General features: G+C 45.2%; 1 protein-coding gene across 3 annotated transcripts; it reads left to right on the top strand.

The window, feature by feature from the left end:
* The first annotated feature begins 1,708 nt into the window (after window positions 1-1,708).
* Window positions 1,709-19,923, top strand: LONRF3 (LON peptidase N-terminal domain and ring finger 3). Of its 3 annotated transcripts, none has more exons than XM_048959517.1 (12): window positions 1,709-2,297; window positions 3,026-3,144; window positions 3,710-3,832; window positions 5,865-6,020; window positions 7,286-7,529; window positions 8,181-8,265; window positions 11,168-11,282; window positions 11,694-11,815; window positions 12,338-12,496; window positions 13,518-13,680; window positions 14,171-14,320; window positions 14,995-19,923. In XM_048959517.1, exons 1-12 carry the CDS (start codon window positions 1,724-1,726, stop codon window positions 15,151-15,153), a joined length of 2,169 nt encoding a protein of 722 aa, XP_048815474.1. In that variant the 5' UTR covers window positions 1,709-1,723; the 3' UTR covers window positions 15,154-19,923. The 3 variants fall into 3 exon arrangements, with proteins under 3 accessions (XP_048815474.1, XP_048815473.1, XP_048815475.1); XM_048959516.1 differs by having other exon boundaries at window positions 8,175-8,265; XM_048959518.1 differs by lacking the exon at window positions 5,865-6,020 and having other exon boundaries at window positions 8,175-8,265.
* The last annotated feature ends 7,022 nt before the right edge of the window (window positions 19,924-26,945 follow it).

Below are 26,945 nucleotides of genomic sequence, written 5' to 3'. Positions count from 1 at the left end.
GTGTTCTACAGTGGTGTGCAGCTGAGAAGTAGAGCAGCGCCTTGGCTTTAAAGTGCTGTTGAGTTAGTGGCTGTGATGTTCACTGTGCACCTGGCACGCCCCACGCAATGCTCACATTCACCAAACAACACGCACCAGGAGCTAGCAGAGGCAGAGCTTGCTGGTTTCTCCTGAGAAGTCCTGTTGCCCACAGGCCGTCCACGAGATCTTGGGCTTTGGATAAAGAGCTGTGGCTCTATGCCCCTCCAGAAGCAGACAGCTCCCACCACTAGCAGTTTGCAGGCACCACTGCTGCCCTTTCCTCTGAGCCCGTCCTGTGCTGTGCAATCTGCCCTGCCTGTCTTCTCATGTGCTGTAAACAGAAGCTGTGGAACTTCCTTTCAGAACACAAATCTGATTACATTTTCTATGATAATCTATTTCCATTCCCTATCCTGAATTCATGCGCTGTTAGCAAACCTCCCCTTCTACCACGGCTCTTATCTCTTTAACTGCTATGTAACTGTGCAAATACTGCTGGCGTATCCCCGATAGAGGGATTGTCATCGCATCGCTACTGGTAACCAGCGGTTATGTCACTTTCCCTCGCTTGAATAGGCTTTGACTCATAGTGGTTTTCAGGACAATGGTTATAAAATAACACACAGAAAGGCTGCCGAGACGGTCGTTTTGCAATAGAGACAACTGTCGACTTCGAGAAAACGTTTTTCTTTTTGTTAAGGCTGTTGTTCTTTCATAACAGGAGGCTTTCTCGCATGGAAGTTGTAAGACGAGCTGTCTGTGCGCTTCTAGCATCGGCTCGCTCAGGAAAATGCCCGCCCCTGCGTGCCGGCTCCTGCTCGCGGTCCCGCACATCGCTCCACTCGGACTTCGAGTCGTTCAGCGCTCCTTTCCTGGAATCAGCCCGTGCCGGGCTGTGCTGTGCTGTGCCAATAGGCCAGACAGAGCCAGTAGCGGGAAGAATGTCTAACGCCAACGGCTATTCAATAAACCCTTTTATTCGTTTACTTAAAGGACTCGCTTGGGAACTTTGTGTAGGTGATATAGGTGTATATATCCGAAAGCCTTAGGGAGGGAAGCCAAGTTTTTGGCAGGTGCAGAAAGCCTCAGAACAGGGATGTCAGCAGGCGGGATCAGACAGGTGCACCCCTGCAGCGCGGCCACACGGCTGTGGCCCCTTCCCGCCGAACTCCCCGCTCCGCCGTCCGAAAGCCGCCACGAGCCGACAGTGAGAAAGCTTCAGCGTCGTTAAGAGAGCGACGAACCGCGGCTGCAGGAGCGCTGCAGGAGCGCCGCGGGGCACCTGCGGAGCGCGGGCGGATCCGGAGCGCGGGCGGATCCGGGGCGCGGCGCAGAGCGGTGCCTGAGGATGGCACAGCGCAGACGGGACGCCCGCCGCAGGACGGCGCCGGCTGCCTCCAGCGCAGACGGGCCGCGGGTGAAGCGGGCCGCCCCTCTCGGCGGGCCGGGCCGTCGGCAGCGGTTACAAAACCAGGCGGTTTTGTAACAACCTGCGGGAGCCGCCCAATGAGCGCGGCCGCGCCGCGTCACGTGCCCCCCTTTATATAAGCGGCGGCGGGCCAGGGCGCTCCCGGCGCGGGGCGGCAGCAGCATGGGCCGGCGGGGCCGCGCCGCGCCCGCGGCGCCACAGCCCACGCGCCTCGGCGCCCCCGGCCGCCCGCCCGGTTCACGTTCCCGCTCGTGCTGAGAGACGCCGCCCGCCATGGGCTCCCGCCCGGAGCCGCTGCAGGCGCAGAACTCGGAGGCGGCGAGCGGCGGCCGCGGCCCCGAGTGGCGGACGCTGCTCGGGCGGGCCGACGCGCTGGCCTTCGGCGGGCGGCTGCACGAGGCGCTGCCGCTGTACCAGCTGGCGTCCCGGCAGCGGCAGCTGCGCGCCGAGCAGCTGGAGAAGCTGGTGGAGTGCCTGGCGCAGGGCGTGCGGCTGAAGGAGGGGCTGCCGGCCGGGAGCGGCGCCCCGCAGCCCCGGGACTGGGACGGCTGCCGCTGCCGCAAGTGCCAGGGGTTCCTCTTCGAGCCCGTGTCGCTGCCCTGCGGACACACCTTCTGCAAAAAGTGCCTGGAGAGGGAGGACCGCGCGACCGCCGCGCGTTGCGTGCTGTGCCGCCAGGAGGGCGGCGGGCGGCTGCCGCGGGTCAACGTCATCCTCAGCAACCTGCTGGGCAAGTGGTTCCCGCGGCAGGTGCGGGCCTCGCAGCTCCGCCACGAGGGGAACCTGCTGTACCGGGAGAAGAAGCTGCACGCCGCCCTGCAGAAGTACGACGAGGCGCTCAGCTTAGGTAACGCCCGCGTCCCCGGGCGGCCGGAGTCGGGTCCCGGGGCGGGCGGCGGGGGGAGCTCCGAAGCGGAACTGGGTCAGGAGAGCGGCGGTTGCGTAAGGTGGCAGCCCGCGGCCCGGCCGCCCCCCGCCCCCCCGGCGCCGTTGTGTAACCGCGGGGCGGGAGCGGGGCCGCCGCCCCCGGGGCTCCCCGGCACCGCGCTGCGCTCCTCAGAGGGGCCGGGCCGCGGGCCGCCTGCGGAGCGGAGGGGAGGGACGGGACAGGAGGGCTCGCGGCGTGTTGCTCCGCAGTGAGCGCGGGCGGCCGAAGCGCAGCGCGGAGCTTCGAGCGCAGCCCCGTCTCGCTGCTCCGTGCCGCTGCTCCTCGTGCGGCTGCTGAACGTGCGCAAACCCGGTTAGCGAAGGCTTTTGTCCCTGCGATCCGCAGCCGTCGTGGCGTCCCCGCCTGCTGCCGGCGCCCGCCCGGTCTCCCCACACGGGTCGCTCCCCGCCCGGTGCCCGTTTATGCAATTTGCCCGGAGTTATGTAATACACCGCCGCCGTTTCGCTGGAGTTGCACAAAGGAGGTTTCCGTATTTCATTTACTACGGAGTTATTTCAGGGCTGCTTATTTTGGGTTTCGGTGCAATTTGGGAGGCGCGAAGCATGTTTAAAAATAAAATTCTAAGGAGTAAAGCTTACATAACTGCTTCTAAACTGGGTTAATCGACCAACTTTTGTTTCCTGCAGCTCCCAATGACCACTTGCTATACAGCAACCGGTCCCAGATTAACTCGACTCTGAAAGCTTGTGAGGATGCGCTGCACGATGCCGAGGCAGCATGCAGGCTGCAACCCTACTGGCTTAAAGTGAGTCCTGAGCCCCAGCACGCTGTGCTTGCAGACCTGGGTGCTGCTCTGGGTGGAAAACTGTTCCTTGCTCAGAGCTGGGGAGGCTCCTGTGACTCACGGGCACTGAGCCATTTTGTCTTGGGGCTCAGTGGGGTTAAGGAAGAGCAGTCATCCTACAGGAGGAGTTGGTGTTGCTGTCTGTGACCCACCGGGGATGTTGAACCTGTGAACTGTCTCTAAAAACTGAGTGCTGTGCTTCTGTCTTGACAGAAGAAAGCGTTCACTTGTTAGAACCTTAGTGTGGAGGGAGCAGATTTGTCCAAGAGCAGCTGGGCTCAGGGACACTGTGGGAATTGTTTTGCCCAGAGAACATCTCAGCTCTACTGCTAGGGCTCTCAGGTGTATGGGCTCTCATCATTGTGCTGTGAAACTTGGGCACTGCTTGTGTCACAGGCTGAGGAGCCATGTCAGTGAGCTCTCCCTGCCCAACTCTTTGGAGGATCTGTCGCTTCACCTTGTTCTTAGTGCAAGGTCCCACAACAGAAGAAACAAAGGCTGTAATGATGGCTGTGTTTCATTGCAGGGTCACTTAAGGAAAGGCCAGGCATTGGCTAATCTAGGGAAAACAGAAGAAGCTTTAAGAGAGTTTCTGTTCTGCCTTGCTCTGGACATGGGGAACAAGACGGCCAAGTCTGAGGCTCAGAAGGTATGGTCCCCAAATCATCCAAACTGCATTGTTTTCAGTGACCTATCATAGGGTAAGAGTGTTTCTCCTTCCTCCCCCCTCATTACTGCAGAGAGTCCTGGGGGGAGGGTTGTCCTGACTGCTGCTCACTTTTGGGCTGATGTCTGCCCCTTCTTTGAAGGTAGGGAGGTAGCAAGAGTGCAGGCACTAAGCAGATAGGTGCTGTGTGGAAACAGTGTTAAGACCAGAAAACTTGAAGTAAAAGTGAATTGCTAATAATCACCACCCACAGACCTCTGTGATTCCCTGTTGGCAAGCTTCTCATGTTTCATGGCTTGGCACCACCTTGCCAGTGAGCAAGAGGGAGCTGGTATGGTGTGTTGCATGGGGCTGGCATGCTGAGCCAACATGCAGCACTTGTCATGCTCTGCTGGGAGCAGCTGCTTTCCTCCACCACGGCTGTGCTATGACAAAGGTGGGGAGTGAAGCATTCAGTGAAGAGCTGCTTTAAAACAGTTTATAAGGGTTGCTGCTAATAATTAATGCTAAAACCAGCAAAGCAGATCAGCAAGCTGTTTTTTTCTTTCAGTCACGGCCAAGGCTGTTGTGTGTGTTCTTAAAGGGATTCTGTACAATGTGCTGTGCTGTGTTGTCCACCTCCTAAGTAATACCACAATTACTGTGAATGGGGGTTTTGACAATTGATCTCTCTTGTTGCAGCCGAAAGGCTTTGCACCACAGCAGTGACACCTCGAGGTAATAAAAACAGAGTCGTTCTGGTTTCATTGCACTGCACACTCCTTCACAGCACCGCACCCGGCTTTGGGGTTGGAGAGCTGTGACTTGGAATGCTCTGAGAGCACTGTGGCACTCCTGCAGTGAAGCACTGCTCATGAAAGTAACCGGGTTTATAACCTGGGTGGCCGTAGTGCAGTCAGGTCTTTTATCTCACTTTGCATAGGGTTCTAGTTCCTGATTTATTTTTTGGTCATGTTTTGGTTTTGGGATTTGGTAGGACTTTTTTTTTCCCTGCAGTGTTCCGTGCAGAGTTTTGCTGTCATTGTATCATAATTTGTTTTCATAGTCATGCTGGGAGAGTTGCAGTGCACTAGAGCAGGAAGAGTGTATGTTCAGATACATTTCTGAATTCAGACCCCAAGCAGCTTTGTCTGAGACGCCCAATTTCAAGCAGTGGGGATCTGAGGAAAACACGGCTGATTACGGCCGACAGAATGACTTGTGTGACACAGAGTTCATCCATGATGCAATGTCTTCCTGGGCTGTTTCCAAGGCTGTTTGCATAACAATGACATACTGCTTTTTACCAGATCCTTTGGATACAGCTGTGGTGTTCTGCCCTTGCTAGCTGCCTGTCCATGGTGTGGGATCAGAGCTGTCATGCAGCTTCCTCAAACTGCGGCAGGATCACTTCAGCACTATTTTGAAATCCATTTCTTGAATGAATTTCCCGTAGTCTGTTTCTTTTATGATCACTGGAAATGTGCCTGCAAGTGGCAGCAAGCTGCTGCTCATGCAAGTTCACCCATTTTCTGATAGCAAACGAAGGAATGGCATTTTTCTGCTGCCCTTGTTTTTTTTGGTATTCTCATATAAATGAATTAGAAATAGTTGCAACTTAGTGCATTGGAACTGCATAAGTGCATGTGGGTGAAGCCTGTGAGATGAGTGGATTTTATGGAGCCTGTGCTCCATAAAAGCTGCTGAAAGTTTCTGATGTGCAGAAAAAAGAAATGAAAAACAAAAACAAGGTGTTGGGACTTCTGGTGAGCTCTGAGCCACAGGACAAGGGTGTGCGTGTAACTGGAGGGTGGTCTGTGATTCATGGTCTTATTCAGCTCCCAAAATCTGTCTGTGGGGCCCGCACTGCACCAACTTTGCCATTTTCCTCTCATCCCTGTCAGAAGGGCTCTTTAAAAGGGTTTTTGTTTTTTCAAATGAATGGTATTTCTGTCAGCCACTCCCTTACTTGCTTTGTCGTGTGGAGGTTGCGAGGAAAGAACTAAGCAGTGAAGTATTCTGTTTTATATCACAGCTTCTACTTAGTTTGTTTTCACTCATCCCGGGAAATGCTCAGGAACACTTACCCGATATCCTGCAGCTGTTGTCACATCACTCTAGATTAAAGGGGAACCTCCTAAGTTCAGTGGGATCTGGAGGCACCAGCCATGCCCTGCAGAGGTTGCTCAAGGTAATGAATGAGTCTGCTGTGTGGTTCTTCATTTTGCTGTGTGTTCTGTGTTCACGTGGGGAAGCCTTTCCTTTTCATCTCTGGGAGATGGGATGGTGTGTTTTCTCTGATGTACTGCCTTACAGAAAGCAATGCAGATCTGCTGAAGCCTCTTGAGCTGACTTCTCCACCAAATGCATGCAGGCATTGAGCTGTCTGTAGCCCATCCAAGCAACTGGCAGGAAAACAGAGCCTCTGCCGCGTGGATTGGGATGTCCTCCAAGGCCTCAGTGCCCAAATTTGGGGTTTTAGCTGTAACTGACCCTATGTCAGAAAAAAATCATCCTGTGTTCAGGTTCTGTACGCTGAGAGATCATTGTGGGCTAGCAGTGTTTTACACTGCTCTATGAGTTTGTTCTCACAGCCAGAGTACTGAGAACTGCTGGGAAGGTTTAAGTTAGCAGGGTTGGGTAAGGACTTCATTAAAACCTGAACTGTGAGGATATGATCTGCCCTATACTGTATCTGTAGGGGAGAACTTTACTGATCCTAGGAAACGGAAGTGGTGGGTGTTTGCTCAGCCTTGCTGAGGATAAGCAGTGCCTACTGGAAGGACTGTTCTGAAAGGAAATCCTCCCACAGGACCCGGTCATGATGTCAGTCATTTGAGGGACAGCTCTCTCATCTTTCTACGTGTTAAACATTACTGCAGGATCTGCTTTTGGGTTCATCTGTGATGTGGATGTGACAGGCAGACAGTGATGTCCCGTGGCTCTGTGCTGCAACAGGAGCAGCAATGGTTGTTTGATCTTTTGTGAAGGAAGTCTATCACATAGAAAGGAGCTCTGTGCCTCTTCTTTCCTGCAGTCAATTTGGTGTTGATACTGCTTCCTCATGTAGTTCTGGTCATTTTGATGGTTGGTACCTTATCCTCATGGTATAAACAGTACATATTAGTGAGATTAGATTATTAAGGTATAGATTAAGTGACAGCGGCATATTAAACCTGAGATTTAGATGGTTCTCTGCCTAAATTGAGTTCCAGGAGCAAGCAGTAAAGCCACACATGAGGGCTGGAAGTACTGAGTGGTGCTGGGGGGTGGGTATTGTCTGCATACATCTGACATTAAAGCCATGCCCCTACAGAGCAATCCTCAAACTGTTCTTCTTGAGCTACAAAGTCCATCCTGGTGAGCCACAGCATGAAGGGCTTGACAGGTTTGGGTGTTTTTCCTTACCTTGTGGATGAGGGTGGATGTTCTAATGTCAGCTCTCTCTTTGAACAGGTAAATGTGGAACAGAAAAAGGGCTTTCCTGTTCAAGAGGAACCAAACATAACTAATTCTGGCAGTTTAAGGAAGTCCATGCAAACCACAGAGAGTAGAAAGGACTGCTCAGAGGAGGAGAACAAGCCCACCTCCGTGCCAGAGCCTGCCTTCCTCGTGTCTGAGAAGCGTGGCCTCCTGAAAAGGAAAGGCTGCTTGGAGGAGGCGAGGGCTGCAGAGGTGCCCTGCAAGCTCCTGAAGAAAGGTATGTGGAACTGAGGTACCATCAGTGGAATCTTTGCTTGCATAAAAGCCTAGAAGGACCCAAATTGCACTTCATTTTTTAATATTTTCTCATTAGTTTAATCAGGGCACAATGTGGAACACTTCTTGTAGAAGTGCTAGTCTAAAAAGGCAGCTAGGGGAGCTGAGATGATTGCTTGTTTGTTGGCAGGGCACTGGATTTTGTGAGCAACATTAATGCCATGCATGCTTCTGCCACCTTCTGAATCAGTTTAAAAAAAAAAAAAGTTTAAAAGCATGAGTTCTGTTTGCATGAACACCTGATGTGCAGCCTTTTTTCATAGTGTGGGATATATTTACAGTGGTGTGACAGAAAAACCTGTCCCCTGTCATACTTCTGGCACAGGGTGTTTTGGTGCTGTTAATGCAGCACTAAATTCAGTGCTCTGCACGTCAATGTAGTGTCACTGCAGTTAAGGACTGGTGGCTTACTTGTGCCAGAGCTGGATGTGATGCTGTGTGTAGGAGATACTGCAGTGATGCTCAGTGGTTCAGCAGCTTGCACGTCAAAGTTTAAACATCAGTAGTTGGTTGTAGTTGCAGAGGCTGGATGTGCTTTCCCAGCAGTGTGCAGTCATATGGTAATGTGTTTTCTTCTTGTTGCTAGATACAGTCGATACCAAGGGAAGTAGCACTGGGCAACATACTCCATTTGAATCTGTGGATCCATCAGATCTGGATTGCTCCCTGTGCATGAGGTATCCGTTATTTTCTCATGGATGTCTTGAGCTTGTAGAAAACGCCTCCTCTTTTACAATCTAGGTAACTTCTAGCTCAGCTGGTATGTAGTTTTCCCACTAACCTGAAACTGGTCTTTATTAGAATTGTTTTTCCATTGATGTATTTCTCAACCTTTGGTTCTCAGCACCGTGGTGAAAGGTTGGGCTGCCCCATGTTGGCAATGGGAAGGACATGAGGTCACAGTGAGAGCTGAGCACGTTAGTGGAGCTGTCACACTTCCTCTTCCCATCAGTTACATGCACCCACCACTGGTGCAGTGCACACAGCCAAAGGTGTCTCCTTTGGAGTTTATAGAGCTGTGTATGACATCATAGTGCATGAAATAGCTAATGAATATTATGAGCACACCAAGATTGCATATAAAATAGTGTTCTTGCTGTTACAACAAGGTGGATCTTAGGAGCATGTTTTTCCTGTGTTGCTCAACAGATGTGCTGAATTCCTTTGTTACTGAGTCTTGCGATCTCTTCCTTCAGTTAAATAACAGATCTAGCCGTAAGGACAGCAATAACTTTATTTAAAAACAAACAAAACTCTTGAGTTGTCATCTATTTTACTGATGGCTATGTTTTATATAAAAAAAAAGTTAAAAAAGGGGTTTTGTTACAAATTTCTTGTAGAAAATAGAGAAGATATTTTACAAGGGTCTTGATTTCTGCTTTGTGCCACTCATGTTTGGCTCAGTTTTATCTATACAATATGTTTTGGTTCATCTTGCACCATATTACTTGAATAGCAGGTGGCTTTGTGGATTTTTTTCTGAAGGGCTGTGACTGGGCAAACATGGCTCTGCTGTGCTTTGCTGTATGCTGGTGAAGGGGGTTGCCTGCTTTTATTTGAAACACTAACATCTTTGAGGGAAAAATCTGCAAAAGCTTGCTTCTGCCTGGGATAAGTCAGATGTGCCCCCTCTCTCTCTGTCTGCCTGCAGCTGAAACGTGCTCCAGAAGTGTACACAGCTGTCAAAACACTGGTACTGCTAAGAGCAGAACTTTCTTCTTGCAGAAAGCCACACAATGGGTCCGAGCTGCTTTTAATGACTGCATGTTTAGAATCATGTCCACAAAATGCTTTTCAGATGCTTTTAATGAATTTAATTAGCCCTACTTCCTCATCCCCTGTTAAATCAGAAACAGGCAGACTAGCACGCGTTCCTGAAGGCGTTGAGCTTGAGGACTGCTGGCTCTGTGGCTGTGGGTGCACTCAGCACCTGACGTCTGCAGGGCAGCAGCTCTGCAGCACTGTAACAGTGAGGGCAGTCTGTCACTAGACTTTCATCATGCTATTAATGCAGATAGGTCATAATTATTTCCTGCCACGTTCTTCAAGAGTATTTTAGGGATTTGGATGCGGAGACGCTTTGGACTGATTACCCAGTAACCCACTGACCTGCTCACAGGGAGCTGCTATTAGCCTACTTGTCTGGTGAAGTGGCCCAAACATTATCGATCCACAGCAGCTCCAGCAGCAAGCAGAGAATAAGCAATGCTTGGAGCAGTACAGGGAGAAGGGAGGAAGCAGTGCTCACAGCAACGGATGCTCATTTTCTGCTGCTTAGCAGAAAGCTGCTGGTGGCTTCAGTGGAGGCAGAGCAGGATCACTCATCTCAACTGGAATTTCTTGTCTTCAGATACACTAACAGCTACCAAATAATAACATTTACAAACCAGTGCTCCCTGAAACAATGCAGTCTGACATTTGCTGTAGTTCAAACAATAGCATAGTGCAGTGAGGTTTCTGTTTGTAAAGCAGCTAACGAGGATTTTCAACCATACAGTCCCATTGCAGTAATAGGTGTGGCTTTTTGGATGCCTCTTTGTGTTCTGTTGTTTTAAATGTCAATATTTGCAGTTACTAATGACATTTAATAAGGTGGCTGTGGCAGTTTTGTAAGGAGCCAGTGTACAAGTAGTCATCTTGTTAAAGGTACTAATAAATATGGGTTTATAACGTCCATGCGTATAATGGAACTTAGTTTGCTGCTTTCATAAGCTTGATAAATTAGGAGAATTAGTAATTGAGACCCTGAAGTGCTTAGACAGTATGCTGTGGAATATATGCCAGAGTTTCCTTTCTAGTTTGGAATGTTTTGTATTTAAAAAGAAAAAAAGAACTTAAATAATTTACATCTGTCAGATGTACTTACTGTCAAGGAAACCTCACTTTGCAATATCACATAATTGTAATAAGCCAAAAATCTGTATGTAGAAATAAGTGTCACAGAGGTACCTGGGATGAGCAGGTTAGACCCTGAGCTATTTTAAAATCTTGGCCCTATGGACTGAAATATTTTCCTAGCTGAAACATGAACTTAATATAATTGCTTTTCCAGACAAGCAGGTTGAAGGTTAAAAACAATCTGTTCCAACAGAACTGCTTTCCCAGTGCAGGTTAGAGTTGGTAATAATCCATTTTTTTTGTAGTCACTTGTCTGGCCTGTTGCTGCAAAATGACTGTTTTGTGCTTTGCTCTGCACATCCAAGTACCCACATGAGTTCCATACTACTGGTTGTGTAAGTGTTGCTCAATTTCATTAGAAAAAGTTGGATGATTAGGCTTCATTTTCTGTTCATCACTTGTGTTGAATAAAATGAAGCTTGGACCTGAAGCTGTACACATCACATGCACTGCAATCTGAGCTCAGAGGCTGCCTTTCACATTAGACAGCAATAACAAACAGTGTAAGCTGAATAAAGACAAGAGTTGGATGAAGAATTGAAAAACAAGGAACAACTTTACCTGTAGAGCAGTCAGTAGCTAAATTAGTGGATAAATGCAGCTTTTTTTTTGGTAACATCTCTTTCTGTTACTTTGGTACACGATATTGTTGTCGTCTTGTTTTTGGATTTCCCAATCCAGGCTCTTCTATGAACCTGTCACCACGCCTTGTGGACACACCTTCTGTCTCAAATGTCTTGAGAGATGCCTGGATCACAACCCCAAATGTCCCCTGTGCAAAGAAGGGCTCTCAGAGGTAATGAAGCTCATGTTCTCAGCATATATTCAAGAGCACAGAATTAAGATCAAGCAGCACCTTTAGAAACCCTCCAAACTCAAATTAAGCTTTGTGTAAGTTAAGAAAAAGGTGGTTGCAAATGTCTTTGTGATTCCTGTGACTCACAGAGCTTGGATGGTCTCGTCTGGTCAGACCTTTCCTGTATTTGGGACGTCTGAGAAGAGAGGGCAGATTGTCTACAGGTTACCTGAGACAATGCCCCCAGCATCAGGAATAGTTCAATAACTTCAGTGGTGGTGCAAGCTTAGAAAATAAGTTTGTGCTGTAGGCATAAGAAAATGGAGCTAACAGATGAGTGCTGTGTGTGTACTTTGAAATGTTAGGCACTATGTGTAACTGCCTGTGATTTTTGTTTGCTTCCTTCTGCAGTGCTTGGCTATGAGGAAATACTGCAAAACAGTACTAATGGAGGAGTTAATAGCTAGATATCTTCCAGAGGAACTCACTGAAAGAAGAAAGATTTATGAAGAGGAAATAGCAGAGCTTTCCAAGTATGTAATCCATTTCCTTAAAATCCTCTTCTGATCCGATTGCTGTTAGCTAACAAATGGCTCCTGCTGCTGCAGGATGCGCTCAGACCACAGGATGGCTTGGGCTGGAAGGGAGCTGATAGGATCCAGATCCCATCGCAGCCCTGTGGGCTGGTTGCCACTCAATAGATGCTGACACCAGAGCTTCATCTTTGATATCAGTGATTTAAAGAGAATGGGGTCCTGGTGAAATCATCTGGTTTTTATGCTTACTCAGAGCACACTGTGTTAAGCAACAAACACAAGAAGAAATCTGGGATGTTGCTTTTAGACAAGCTGTAAATGTAATGTTTGCTCTTGGTAGCCCTCCATGAAAGCCACAGAGCAAGACACTGGGTGAAAGCAGTTTCACTGGCTGGGGGTTGGAAATTACTGAGTAGGGAAAATTCTAAAGAACATTCTTGCATGAAATGCATGTGGTTTATAGCTTGTCAGTATTTTGGTAAAACGTCATCTGGTTGTGTTTTTTGTGTTTTCTTACAGCCTCAATAAGAATGTTCCCATATTTGTCTGCACAATGGCTTACCCTACAGTCCCATGTCCTTTGCACATCTTTGAGCCCTGTTATCGCCTGATGATTCGAAGGTGCATGGAGACTGGCACCAAGCAATTTGGGATGTGCATTAGTGACCCTGTGAAGGGGTGAGTGAGCAGCACGTTTGGACCATCTGGTCTACCCCACTTAATCTGGAGCAAGGCTTTTTGGAGAGAGGTGCAGATGAGCTTGTGCTGTGGCCATCTCTCGTAGTTCTCCAGTAGAGGAGGTTTCGCTGCCAGTTAAAGACATGGAGAAGGCTGGAGTTACTCCTCTGAGCAGTTGGATTCTGCCTAATACAGCTGCCTGTTATTCTTGAAGCATATGGAGCTTGTGGGTTCTTGCACAAAGTTGAGCCTCAGACCTCTTAAAATACATGGAAAGGAAGTGTGTTTTCCACTCTTGAAATCTCTGTAATGCTTTGTCACAAGCCATCAAGTTCAAACAGCAGTAAAGTATGGTGGTGTGTGTTTTTAAAATTGGAAAATAGTTAAACTATTGGGATGCACTTCTGTCTTCACTGCTCTGAGCATGTTGGATGCTGCAGAGGTAGAACGGTATCTTCCTAAGAGTTAGCTGAGCATTTGCATCGTGCCATTTACAGGCAGTCTTAAAAGCCAGGGCCTTAATGTCCACATTTAGCTTTCTTCACGTCTTTAGTGAGTGTACCCACGAGGTATATGTGCCATAAAAAGAAGAATGACATGCTCAAAATCCCTACCTATGAAGTAACATCAGTTGAGAATGTGGGGAAGCTTTTTATTTATAACATTTATAGTCCTTCTGTAGTTCCAATATTGTGAATTGCACTTGTTCTGTACAAAATGTGTGAACTTGCTGGAGTTATGGACAAAGTATGTTTCCAAGCTGTATAACTTTCGTAAGAAGTGATCTGTACTCCAAAGCATGTAGTTAATGTTAATCAGATCTGACAGCCTGAATATTCCTGGTAGTTTTAAAAACAATCGTTGAATAATTTGAGCTACTGCAGCTCAGTACTATGAACAATAGAAATGAGCTGACACCAGTAAATACCTTTGTGGTAGGCAGTGGCTGTATGGCAGTTCTTTGGAACTAAGGGTGGGGAGAGTAAGAGTTGTTTACTTGCTTTTGTTCTGATTTAAATAGGTTTGCAGATTATGGCTGCATTCTGGAGATAAGAAATGTTGAATTCTTTGCTGATGGTCGCTCTGTTGTAGACAGCATTGGCAAGAGGAGATTTAAGGTGATACAGCACAGCCAGCGTGATGGCTACAACACAGCAGATATTGAGTACATCGAGGATCAAAAGGTGAATGCAGAAATATTTAAGCTGTGTGACGTTTGAAATTCCGAGCCCATGTATTTGGTGAACTTTTTTGTGGAACAGGTTCTGGTAAACCAATCCGTGGTATTTCCTAACTTGTGGTTAAAGCTGGGAGATGTCATAGCTCTGTAATAGAGAAGGTGCTAAATGAACTTCAGCTATTTTCATAATCTTTTGTTCTGTGTTGTGTGATGTTTATGAAAAAAATGTTTCACATAGCATTCCAGAGGTGCTTGTCCTGCAAATGTGTGCCTTTGCTTTGGAACATGAGATAAAAAGGGAAGTAATGGATAAATGAGTTTGTTTTTAGGGAAGAAAAAGAAAAGCTAGCATTCCTGATTTGTTTTAGAACTCCCTTGGTACTTTTTGCTTGTTTCCTTTGTCCCTCCCCCCCCCAAGAAGCCCTGAAAATGAACACTGTGCCCTCCCCAGCAGGCAGATCACAGTAACAGTAACCTCCCCCATCTCATTTCAGGTGCAAGGACAAGACTACGCTGCACTGCTTGTTCTCCACGATTCTGTCTACGATCAGGCATATATGTGGTTTAATTCACTCAAGCAAGCACTGAAGAGTAGAATTCTCAGTCACTTTGGTCCAATGCCAGCTAAGGATCCTGACCCACAGGTATCCAGAATCAGTGGCTTATGTAACTTCAGAGACACGGGTAGCAAGGATAGCTGATAAGCTGGGAAGCATCATCTTCAGTGAGGAAAAATAAGAATGTTCATCACTTACCCTGCGTAAGCAGAGCATCTGGGTTATGTTGCCATGCACCAGTAGCAGCACTATTGTGAACAGAAAGCTCATACGTAATGTTGGTAACTTCCTGAGAGTACTTCACCCACACAATGAATCCCGGGAGATGTGAATGCCTTTTTGCCTACTCTACTTCCCCAATTAAATGAGTAAGAGAAAATGGGGAAGGAAACTCATTGCTCTGGCTCAAGGACTGCAAATTACAGGGGTCCTGAAAGAACAGAATGTAACAACAGAAATTAAATATGAAACAAGTATGAAGTACGAAGAAGGGACATAGGTATCCCAAACAACTGAATCAGATAATGAATTAGGGGAAAAAATGTAGAAAGCCAACCTACAGACTTTTTGCTTTAAAAAAAAGAAAAAAAAGTACAGCTTGGCTGCAGTTTTTGTTTCAGGTCAAGCTGTACTCAGGCTAGCAATAAGATCCCTCCTTGCTAGTCTGCTATCGAGATGGTGTGTTTTCAAAGCAAACCTGCAAAGCTGAGCCCTAACCATGTACTTGTATTCCAACTTCTGCTTCTTTCCCCTTACTGCAGGCTAACCCTAACGGGCCAGCCTGGTGCTGGTGGGTCCTAGCTGTCCTTCCACTTGAGAACAGAGCCCAGCTCCCTTTCCTTGCCATGAAATCCCTCAAAGACCGCTTGAATGGCATCAGACGTGTCCTTACATTCATGTCTCGTACAAGATCGCGGTGATGGTGAGGAGAGCTGTGGAGTCTCCCGCAGTGCTCGGCTGTAGAGTGTTTCTTGTAACTTCATCTGACTGCAGTAATGTCTTACAGATTTGTGTCCGAATGTTTCCAGCCTGAATTTCAGAGAAAATAAGTTAAAAGGAGCAAGGGATGTTTATGGTTACTTTAATAGTTTCCATTTGGAACTCGGTTTCTGAGATGATTATTCAATTACTGCACTGCTAAATTAATAACAAATGTGATAAAACAAAAAGTGATCTTGTTTGCCATAAACCTTTTAAAAAGCTTAAGAGGTTTTTTTAATTTATTTTTTTTTTGTAGTGGGTAAAGGGTGAACTGTGCAGTTTAATGTGAAGCAGAATTAATAATGTTTATGCATTATTTCAATGAACTGCGTGGTCTTTTCCAAATGGATCAGGTTTTATATAGCATTGTGTATAACAATGTTCACGACTTCCGTTTGATAATTTATTTTTGCACTATGATTTTTTGTTTCAAAATGTGTTATTTATGTGTTCATCCTCTATAGGAAAGTGAGCTGCTCTATTTATAGTGTTTTTATCCTGTATGTACAACGGGGGAAGGGGGGAATGATGATTCTAGCAGTGCACAAAAAACTGCTTTGATCATTTTTCAGCTATTTCTGTTCAAATACTTCGAATGTTTTTCTATTTGTCCCCAGTCCTACTGTAGCCTAAGAAGGCTTTTTTCCTCCCAAAGCAGCCTGCTGTGATGTCTTTGAATACACAGACTGAGAGCTCATGCACAGTTGTTGGATCCTGACTCTCTGCTTGTAACTATGGCTCTGATAGCGCAGTGCAGCCGAGCGCATCCTTAACCGTGAGTGCAGGTGTCAGAGTGCTTGGCTAAGCCAAGGCATGGATCAGTTGATGGCAGTGGGGATTTGCTGACAGAAGGCTCGCCCTTCTAAAAACAAAACTGGAAGTATTGGTGTTTCGTTGTAGATGGACAGATTTTTTTTTTTAATTATTTTTTATATCAACTCCGGTTGCTGTTGAGATTAGCTTCACTTCTGGAGTGTCTGGGATTTGGTTTTGGAGTGTTTGTATGTGGGTGGAGGGAGGGTTATTTTCAACTGTAGGACTAACAGGGCAGCTTGTACCATGTGAGAAGGAATATGTTGTAATAAATGCTATTTATGTCACCCCAATGGTCAGCTTTCTGTTAGCTTCAAGTCTCTGCCCAGCCACCTCATTTCTATAGGCAGAGATGGGGTAGTGTTGCTAATAGTAGTTAATTCCTAAGGAAAACAAGTGAATTTTTTGGATGATCGCTTCTAGCTAATGAGGCAGGTAAAAACAAGGCAAAAATGAGAATAGCATCAATTGCTTTTTGCTTTAAATCAACAAGCTGTTTGCACTTTTTACTGCTTTCTGTCTACCAGCTTCTGGAGCTCGTCTTCCATGGGGCCAACATTGACTTTCATTAATTTCAGTGGGGGGGGAAGGAAAAACAAACAAACTGTTGTGGAATGCTACAATTTTTCTTGATGTTTTTACCCAGGACAGCACTATTGCCCATTCCATGCCTTTATGGAACAGTGCAGTAGAAATTAATGTCAGTTTTCCATGTGTGATTTATTTCTCACCATCATTCTTTCATCAGAAATATACATTGAGAGTAATTTCTGTACTGTCAGGTTTCTGTAATATCTTTTATTCCCCCTCTTGTTAAATTTTATAGCACTTTCCCATAAGGGTACCAAAGAATGGAAGACAGACACATTTCAGCTTCGTTATGCAAATGGAATATGTATCCTGTGTTGGCATTTAGCTGCTCTAGAAATGCTACAGCTCGTTTCCATACTGCTAGATTGCTGCACTCCTGGCATCTTCTGTAGGTGGTGCTTTCCATGCTTCTCTTTGAACAGTGTATAGAATACATGCTCTGAACAACAACTGTATGGTGGCTGAGACCTGCTATGACATTGGTCTTCATAAGTCAAAAGCAGTTCCTACTTGTTTGGAAGTGAAACAGCATTAAATGCAATTCTTCCGTAAACCGTTCTGTATTATGCATAATGTAAGGAGTCTGCGTTGCTCCTGTAGGAAGTTAGCACTTAGTTCCTTGTATCTGTGAGAAAAGGACCTCAGATACGTATTTCATACTGGTTTCTCATTGGTCTTGCTGTTCTTTTCCTGCATGTCTTCTGCGTGCTCATTATTTTGTTAATTCAGAAATTGCCATGCAAAGAATCCTCGATTCTACAAGTGAACATTGTCTTTCTTTATTAGACTTGAGTAAAGCTGCCAGAATTTCCTCAGCAGAAATCTGCGTATACATGCACTGTGTTGTGAGCCCCCAGTCTATTTGGTGTGACTTGGAAACACGAACTGCTGCCTACACTGCATGCAGGTGACCTGTGCATGCACTGCAAATTGACTCCATCAAGAAATTCAATCTGGGACTGCTGTGTGGCCACACATCCTAGGTTAATGGGTAGTTCATGCATTCCTTCAGAGGAAAAAGATCCCAAAACAAGTTTCTGAGAACACAAGCCTGCCAGTAAAAGCTGGACAAGGAGTAGCTTTAGCCCTCAGTGAACTGACATGGTGGTTTCAGTAATGAGCTTTACAAACACAGCTTCTAGTTGTGCCATGCTACGGGTGATTTCAGTTGTACTAATTGGCACAAAGTTGTAAATGCAGTATTTATTACAGGCATAAATAAACAACTGAGCAGACTCAGACACCTTAATTTGAATTATAGAAACTGCATTGATTACATCTAACTGGGGCTGGTATTTTATTCACTGCATTCTAGGCACTTGTTTTATTTCAACCGCTCTTGCTTTTATTTATCTAAAAAGAAAAAAAAAGGAGAGAAAAAAAAAAGCACTTATTGGATTTACATTTCCTTTGTGGCTAGAAGTAGTGATTATTCTTTTGTAGTGAAGCCATAAGTAATCCGTAGGCTTCCTACTATTGCCTTCAAGGAAAGGCATTTCCTTAGACCCTAAGTGACTGTGTTAGGATTGCTAAAATCAGAAGTTATTCCATTTTCATAGAAATGTGATCAGTTGTTTTTTTCACTGTGATGGAGAGTAAAGCCAATAATAGAATGATCCAAGCAAGTGCTGGTCTCCTGTAGGATATGGTGGTGAGCCATCCAGGCAGCTGGAGACCTCCTGAAAGTGACAGCTTGCATTTGTGAGATGTACTTCATTCATTTGAAATCTCTTCACGCTTCTGTAAATGAAAGATTTAACAAAATACATCAAATAGCAAAGGCTGGCTTATCACCTTTCTAACTTTTTTCTGCACGTATTTACCTTCTAATTAAACAGATGGGTTTTCTGAAGGAAATTACATTAATTTTCCCACTTACAGAGTTCTATAGTAACGTTGACTTACGTTGCCTTGCACAGGAGCAGTTTCTGTGAGAACAGCTGTTAGCTGGGCATGGAGAGCTTTGACAGTAAACCTGGGGCACAGCTGCATTTTCAGGTTAAATTGTACAACCTGACTGAGCTCAGACACAGCTGTAGAATGCAGTTTATTAGTATTAATAATTAAATCATAAGTTGATGCAATAAAATCTAATTGATGGTTTTAGTTCCAGTTGATGCTAAAACAGTTTTAGTTACGTAGTCCTCTTTTTTTCATCTTTAAGTGCTGATCTCTTCCATGAGTGGTAGCAATAAGAGGCAAGCTGTCACACTGCATGGCTGAGCAGAGCTGCTCTCCTGTGCTGCTGCTTGTGAGCAGAACACCTGAGCCACAGGTCTCCTCACCCAAACTTTAATGAAAATAAAGTCATTGAGATTTGGATGCAGCAGGTCTGGTTTCACCTGCACTGTGAAGAAAGAGCTTTATGAAATAATTTAGACAGTCTTTTGGTGAATCCTGCTTGGTGCTGAAGTTTTGCTGGTGTTTAAATTAGTGACAGACAGCAGTTGTAGTGAAATGCAGTGCTTAGGAATGGAGGACACATTCAGAAGCTTACTTTTAAAAAATACATGTAAATTAATTACAGTTTTTCTCACGCATACCAGCCCCACTGGAACTGTATGCACTGAGGGCAGTGCTTTCCTGTCCCCTGAGCCCTACGTTAGGTGAAAGCAAAACGGGCTGAGCTTGTATTGTCAGCTTTGCAGCCTGACTTGTAAGTGGTGCAGCATGTCCTCAAGATGTGGTGGTCTGGGACTCAGTCCAAAGCAGCTGTGGAAAATCTTTGAAAGCTACAGCAAGGTGGTAGCTCAGTCAAGTCGCTGTTGTGAGATGCTCTGTTAAATATATGTGGTCTGGGTACAAGAATGAATCTGCTTTGTCAGGATTAAAATGATGGGTGATACTTCAAAAATAATAACAGTTTAAAAAAAATGGAGCTATTATGTTGACTTACTCATCCAGGTGTCATGTGAATTGCTTACAAAGAGTGGAATTTCCTAAGGTCTAAAGTAACCCTCACATAGAAGTGCCTGTATTCTGTTATTGCCATTCTTGAGCTTTTTAAGAGAGTCACAGCCATATATTTTATAAATATGAGCATATGCACCTTTCAATCTTTAAATTTGCAGATCAAAGGTTTACAGAGCAGAAGTGTAGCAAAACCAATGTACTAGCTTCTGTAATTCCCTGGTGGGGGATGGAGAAGTACAAAAATGGGGAGGAACAGACTATCTGTATAAGATGTCTTAATTTGGCACCATATACTCGTCCAATTTAGTTCCATCAAGCTACGTGGTTATAAGAGTGCCAGAAATATATATCTCTCAAGCCATTCTAAATAAAAAGCTCTTTGTTGACCTGTATATTCCATTTGTTTGTAAAACATCATTTTTGTGCACTGTAACGAACTTGAAATGAAACTCATGCCACTGAACAGGGCACTGTTCAGCTACCTCAACGTAAGGTTGAAGTACTTTGTTTTTTTTTTTTTCCAGATTTGTTCACATTGTCATATAAAATATTTAAAACAAAAAAATCATAGTCCAAAGATCCTGTATTTGTTTGTAGATGTACTTACAATTATGTTGTACCAACAAAGTCTGTGTGAAGCGTTGTTTGCTAATTAAAATTTTTGTGTTCTTTACTCTTTGGCTTGCATAACCAAGTACGTCAGGTGTGAACCACTGTTGACACAGGAGCTGCTTTTTTTTTAGGTGTTAGAGAAAAAGGGACGAAGAACAAATCCTAGGCCCTGCAGCCACACAGCAGAATCTGATGGGAAGGGAGGAACCCACAGGAAGGCAGGCGGTTGCCCAGAACTCTGCCTTTGTAAGGGACCTGCAGAGCACTTTCGATCTTTGCTGTAGAAGGGGCAATGGGAAGAGCTGAGAGCCTGGCTTCCAGAAGGTGTGCTTCTGTGCCTCCTGTGCTGTTTGCCTTAGTGAGTTGCCCCTGTTTCTGTGATTAGAAACGAGCCAGGCTGCCTTCCATGCGTAGCCTTGGCCAGGAAAAGTGAGCCCCAGCTTCTTGTTAAGCTGTGCCTGTGAACCCATGAAAGCGTGACGTTCAGCTTAAAAGCTCTGTAGCACTTTTGAAGTCCCCAGCTTACAGAAAAAAGCTGAAAAAGAGGACTTTTATTCATAAACCCCAGATTGAGAGAACAGCTCCACATTTTATCCTGCTTAAAACATGGAAGAGTCACCAAAGTTTAGCTTTTAGAGATATGTAAGGGCTGCTCCTTCACCTCATCACCAGACAAGCTGAGTGCTGTGGCTGCGCTCTGCTGCTCCAATCCTGTCACCTGTGGCACCAGAGATCACCTCGCTGCTCTCTTATGTAAGCTTGCTCAGGTCCTGCATTTATTTTAGAATCCGGGGCACAGCCTGAAGGCTGAATTTAGTAAGCCAACAGCTAATTATGTCAGGGCTGCGGTTTCCTATAACAAAAATCTGAATCTGAGCAGGGAACTATTTTGGTTGAAGTGCTTTTACATCAAGAAACAGCCAAAGCTGAAGCTTTGCTTGGGAACACAGCAGATAAATGATTCCTGTCAGTTCTCAGTTTTAATTCTGAAAGCCTTAATTAAGAATGGCTTTTAGTTGTAGTTTAAAGCAGAAAATAAATAAAACGAATCTGGGGTAGCAAATGTAATTCCCAACTCTATTTGTTCAGCACGCTTTAGAAGAGATTTATTCAAGGGACTCGTGAAGTAATTCTGAAGTTAATTACTTAATGTCTCACTTTAAAGCGATCACCAAAAAGCAGAAGCAGCGTAAAGCAGTTCCTGGCAAAGCATTTCCGTGCCCCGTGTGGTTCCTAATGCTGCAGCCAGGAGGGCTGGGCTGTGATCAGGGCTCGGCCCACAGCAGTGCCTGGCTGTTCTGCCATCGCTCAGTGCGGGCAGTGAGCTGTGACGTGCTGTTGGTTCTCTTAGTGAAGTGTCACGAAGTGCTGGGACGTCTCCCAATGTGCTGCAGTTCTCTGTAGAGCTGAGTTAAAGCACTGCCATGTTTCTGTCTCTAAACGTGAGGCGCTGCCTGCCGCCATCTTGGCCACGTGCGCAATGGGAAAATAGAAACTTAGGGTGCAAAGGACCGCGTGGCTGGGCTTTGTTGTCACTGTTGTTCTCAAATCTGTGTTGCTTTCAAACTGAGCACGTTTTCTATCAGCAGCCACTTAGAACTCCGGAAATCCCACAACAGAACAGATGAAATGGTTCTTCCTAGAGGGTGGTAATGTCACCTGGCCTTCTTCCCTAGCTGTATTACAACTAGCCGCTCTGTGAAGCTCTACATTGATGGAGGCTACCTGAGAACCAGAGCACCAGCAAAGAGCAGGGTTTGCATGCACAGCCCTCAGCTGCCGCACACTGCACAGTTTACCTCTTCTCATGGACAGCTTTCAGGTAGTTAAAGCAGAACTGACAGCCAGAGCGTGCTGTTGCTGGCAGCCTTGTGCCAGCATGGCATCTTCTCTCACAGTAGATCTGCTCTTGTAATGCTATAAGCGAAAGGAGAATTAAGCTATTTATGTAAGTGGCTTTATTTATATAACTGACTTATGCTGTATTATATGATGAAAAAGGAGGAAAAAAAGTGGCTTTTTTTTGTCTTTTCTACGAGCTGCAGGAAGATTTTGTAAAAGTAACACTAGTAATAAATGGTTTTCTCTATGCGTTTGATGAGAAGTTCAGCTTCATCTGCATGGAGGCTTTGGCATGCAGAGGAAATGTAGTAATAGGTGGCACCACAGTGTGAAAGGATTTTAGCAGGTCTGCAGACAATCTAGAAGCTCTGAATTCAGAACACCAGCATTTAGACTGTAAGCTCGTTCAACAGAGCAATTAGCATTCAGTCTCTTCCATGGATGACTCAATGATTTGCGCTGTCACTGTTAGCACTGAACGTACCAGCTGAAATTTGTTTTGAAGGTTTAGTGAAGCATTCACGATTTAAAAACGGTTTCTACCAGTATATATTCTTTTAATCAATGAGAAGCCCAAGCTCCACCACGGCTGAAGAACATACAGAAGCATTTTCAACAGAGCCGAATTCATTTTCTTTATGCTTGACGCTGTTTTTCACTCCTGAGCGAACGCCGGCTATTTAATATTTGGGAAATCAGGGTCAGTAGAGTAAATGTTTCTGTAGCAATTTGGCAGACACACCTTTCATAACTCATAAAGTCACTCCTGGAAAGGCACAACTGGGTCGCAGAAGTGCATGGTGGGATGCTGCTTTCCAGTTATGCAACCAGGGTAACTAGAGGTTAGAGAAAGCAGTTGAATAATGAGCTTTTTGCCAGAAAGAAGGGAAGAGAAAAACACAGTGTTTTTAATGCTGGCTTCTGAGCAGCAGCTCCTAATGTGTCTGGTTAGGAGTCATCAAACTGAAATAGAACCGAATGCGTCACAACTTTGAAGAATGGCAATTCACATCCCCAAAGAAAAATACATCTGCTGGTATTCCAAAAGCAAATCCTACCAGCTCTGCGATTCCCATCGATGATGCTAGAGCCACTGGCAGCATGCTGCTCAGCTTTTCTCCCAGCCCATGTCACTACCTTCATCACTCCCCCTGCTCTTTTTACTGTATCCATCATCCAGCAACGCCATCGCCCTTGGGGAATCACATTTTGTGTGCACCATTTCTATCACACTGAGCTCAACTCCTCTTTGTCCCTGACAGCTCGCAGCACCTTCACTTCTCCCACATTTTCTTTCCTGCTTTTATGTACTTCACTGGATTATTTCTTAAAAAATGTAACGAGTGAGGAATTCTTGCACTGTTTCTTAAAACAGAAGAAAGAAAGGAAGTTGTCTTTCTGCACCATGAAGATTTTCCAAAGTTTGGATGGCTAGGATATGGCCTGAGGGCACCAATTAGCACATTAACTAACGACTAGCTCCCATCCAGTCTGGGGATATCAGTTACTAAAAGTGAATCCTGCACTGCAAAGAGACTAAACAAAACGGTGCTTTTAACCACAGTTACATCTCCTGTTACAGCTGCACAGCAGATAAATATATTAATCAAAATGACCTCATTTTAGGCATGAGTAGCAGTGTCTTATATAACCATGTTAAGTGTGCTGTTTTATTTCCCTCCCGCTAAGGAGAACCGGTGTTTGTCTTACAAGGGTTCCAAATAAGTCTGGTTATAAAGCAATGGGGGAAAGAACAAGAGGAAGAGACGAAAGTGGAGGAATCAGTAAGCAAAATGACTCATTCCCCGAGAGCAGAGGCGATGCTACACTGCACTGTTAAATATTAGTTGCTCTGTAGGAAGCTGATGTTGTCATAAGCAGTCTCAGTGCTCCACATGTGCCCAGCATTTCTCAGGATGGGAAAAACAGATGTGTTAGAAGAACGGAAGCGCCTTCTTTTCAGACCTCTCAACCAGTGGCCTCGGCTTACAGCGTTCCTTGTTCTGTTTCCAAAGCTGTTGGTGAAGGCTGCCCCCAGAAACGAGGGGCTTGCAGCATCCCCTGCCATCCTTTTTGTTCTTTGGAGAAAAGCAGCATTCGATTAATTCTTTTCTGGTGCTAATAATCATGCGTTAAACGAGCTCACAAGCACCCTGAAAAGTAGACTACATCCCCCCACACACATAACAAGGCCAAAACTCATCTGGGTTGATGCTGCACTGCAGCAAAAAGGACAGAGAGGCATACATTTTTGCAATATAAGATCACTCAGGCAGAGAACTCCGATAAGCGCTGAAAATGTGAAAAACAAACGGCAGGGTATGCATTTCCCATTTGCTTAATACACACACATAAAAGAAACACTGTGTAGGCTTCACTGCAGCATGCCAGTGCATCCAAAACTCAAAGGTTAGTTACATAAATGATAAGGCGTGGGCTTAAATGCTTCATTCAGCTTGTTAATTACTTGCTTTGTGGTCCAAGCCAACATTCTGAAACAGGTTCATCCAATATTGTGTTGCTTCCTCTTCATTTTCAGTTAGTGTATGAAGCTGAAGTGCTGGGAACGATTTGTTGCAGCACATCAGGAGAGTCTCTTTTCTCTTCTAGCAACTCACAGAACAAACTTACTCAAACTCATCCACAGATGCTCTTTAAATGTCTTCCTTAATTCAGAGAATGATGAAATTTACATCTTGGAACATTCCTTTTAAACGGGGGAATTGCTGGCTGCCATGAGCATATCTTTATAATTGACATTTTTTGTTTCAGTAGTTTCTCCTTTGTACCCTTTTTAACCACGAGGAAATGAATGGGAGCCCGTTAGAGAACTCTGGCACACATACTCGCCGTATCTCTGGCAGAAACGTTGTAGAAGCTCTGTCTTAATAGTAGATGGAAATAAATAGTTCCCTCTTCAGTTCGGTGAGCCTGGACACCAGCTTGGTCGATGCCATGGGGAGAACAACTGGTCAGTGCCAACCGGCCGATCCAAAGAAAGGCAGACCACCTCTTATTTCATTACGTGCAGGCAGAAAGTGGAGATGCAGAATTCCGTATCGCCGTGGCAATAAATCATACTGTATCAGGAGCAAAATGTGATCATGCCACAAGGCATCTCACCAAGGTCGTACCTGGGAACCGCAGCTAAGATTTACTTCAAACAGCAGATCTGTTTTAAAAGCGGAACTGTGTAACTTGCCTTGATTTCATCAGGGTATGTTTGCAGACATCTCGATTTCCTACTCAGAATGGTGGATGTTATATGAACAGGAATATGTTTTAACAGCTACAATGAAGTGGATGCAAATATTGTGGAAGTTTTTGACTCCTGACCTTTTAAGAGACGCTAACTCACACCCTTTAAACTTCACCTTCTTATTTCTACATGAAGGCAGCATCTTTCTCCTCTATAATAATGTTGCCAGTTAGAGATTTCTGAGTCACAAATGCAGATTAGCATTTGGATCTGAATTACAAGTCTTGAAAACTGGAGGTTGGCTGAAAGAGAAACCTCATCGAGTCAATCCTATGGACCAACTGCAAAATACAGATTGCAGCTGCAAATCTGGGCTGAAGCAATCTGGCTGTTGCAGTGCTGTAGGAAAGGTGATGAGATGTATCTCCTTGCCAGTCTATGCATAACCTTCTTTCCGCATCATTCTCTGGGCGTTGCAGGAATGTTGCTCCCAAAGTTACTCATTCCCTTTGCTTCCACACTTCAGACGAGTTTCCCTGCTGTACTGTCTTGCTTTACTTTCCTCATTTTGTTCTTTCCTGCCCATGGGCCGTATCATATCCTTCCATCAATATTTCAGCAGAACGACTCCCGGTTGGAATCAGAATGGATTGCTGCTTAAAAATTGATAGCACAACATGGCCCCGCATTTCTGTTGCTGTGCACCTGTTCCTCTTAAGCTACACTCCCTCTGCCTTTCATACTTCCATTCCTCAGATTGCTCAGAACACCAGTGTATTCTTAGCTGTATTTAAACGATCAAATGAATACAATTTCTAAATTAGAACGCACACAAAAATGCCTTTTTTTGTCACCAAGTGAAGCTCAACTGCGCAGTTTAGCAGATCTCACCATACAGATCACTTTTGTCTTCAGGCTAAACATTGTTCCTTCAAATTGAAGATGAAAACCGCAATTAAATATAGGCCACAGATGTTCAGGATGCTGAGGACAAAAATATAGGTTTCATAACTTGACAGTTATGCAACCAGTTGCTTTTCACATATTAAAACAAACATTTAATTTTATGCTCTTATTTGCCTTTAATCTAAACACACATACAAAAAAAAAAACCCAAACCAACAACCTGTGAACTGTCTTTAAAATGGTGAGATTTAAAGAAAAATGGTCCTATTTTAATCATTGCTAATTACTTTTCCTCAAGATCTTCACTGTTTTGTAATTTAACGTCAGATCCCCCAGTACTCAGCCAGCCAGCTCTCCATCAAACCTCCGAGGCACCTCCACAATGCCAAGATGTAAGCTCTAATCGTGTTGCAGACCTGGTCAAGGCAAGATTACTTTTAAATGCAGTTCCCCTTACCTAATGAATCTCATTCTGAGCACCTACCCCAAGAGCCAGAGCCCTCCATGCACCTCTCACCCAACACAGCGCACCAGGTGTGCCAGAGAAGCACATGATGAAGATGATGGGATTTAATCCCTTTGCAGATAAAAGCCAGCAGAGAACTAAGCACATTCGGTACTAATATAAAAATCCTTTTCTTCAACTTAGCTTCCCTCTAGTAAATCACACATTAATTCTCTCATGCAGAAACAAAGAAGCAAACCAGCAGAACGTTTGCTGAATGTAAATGCATAAATGAGAATTTCCTCTTACAACCACTGATGCTTTGTTTCGTACGTGCAGGGAGGCTTCATGTACAAAACTGCACTGCCTGTCCACCATCTCCAGTAAGTTTGGAGCTGGGGCTGGTTTCA

The sequence above is a fragment of the Lagopus muta genome, chromosome 13, assembly GCF_023343835.1.
Source record: "Lagopus muta isolate bLagMut1 chromosome 13, bLagMut1 primary, whole genome shotgun sequence".
Lineage (NCBI taxonomy): Eukaryota > Metazoa > Chordata > Aves > Galliformes > Phasianidae > Lagopus > Lagopus muta.
The sequence above is the reverse complement of the archived record's forward strand: the minus strand, read 5'-3'. Positions and strand labels throughout refer to the sequence as shown.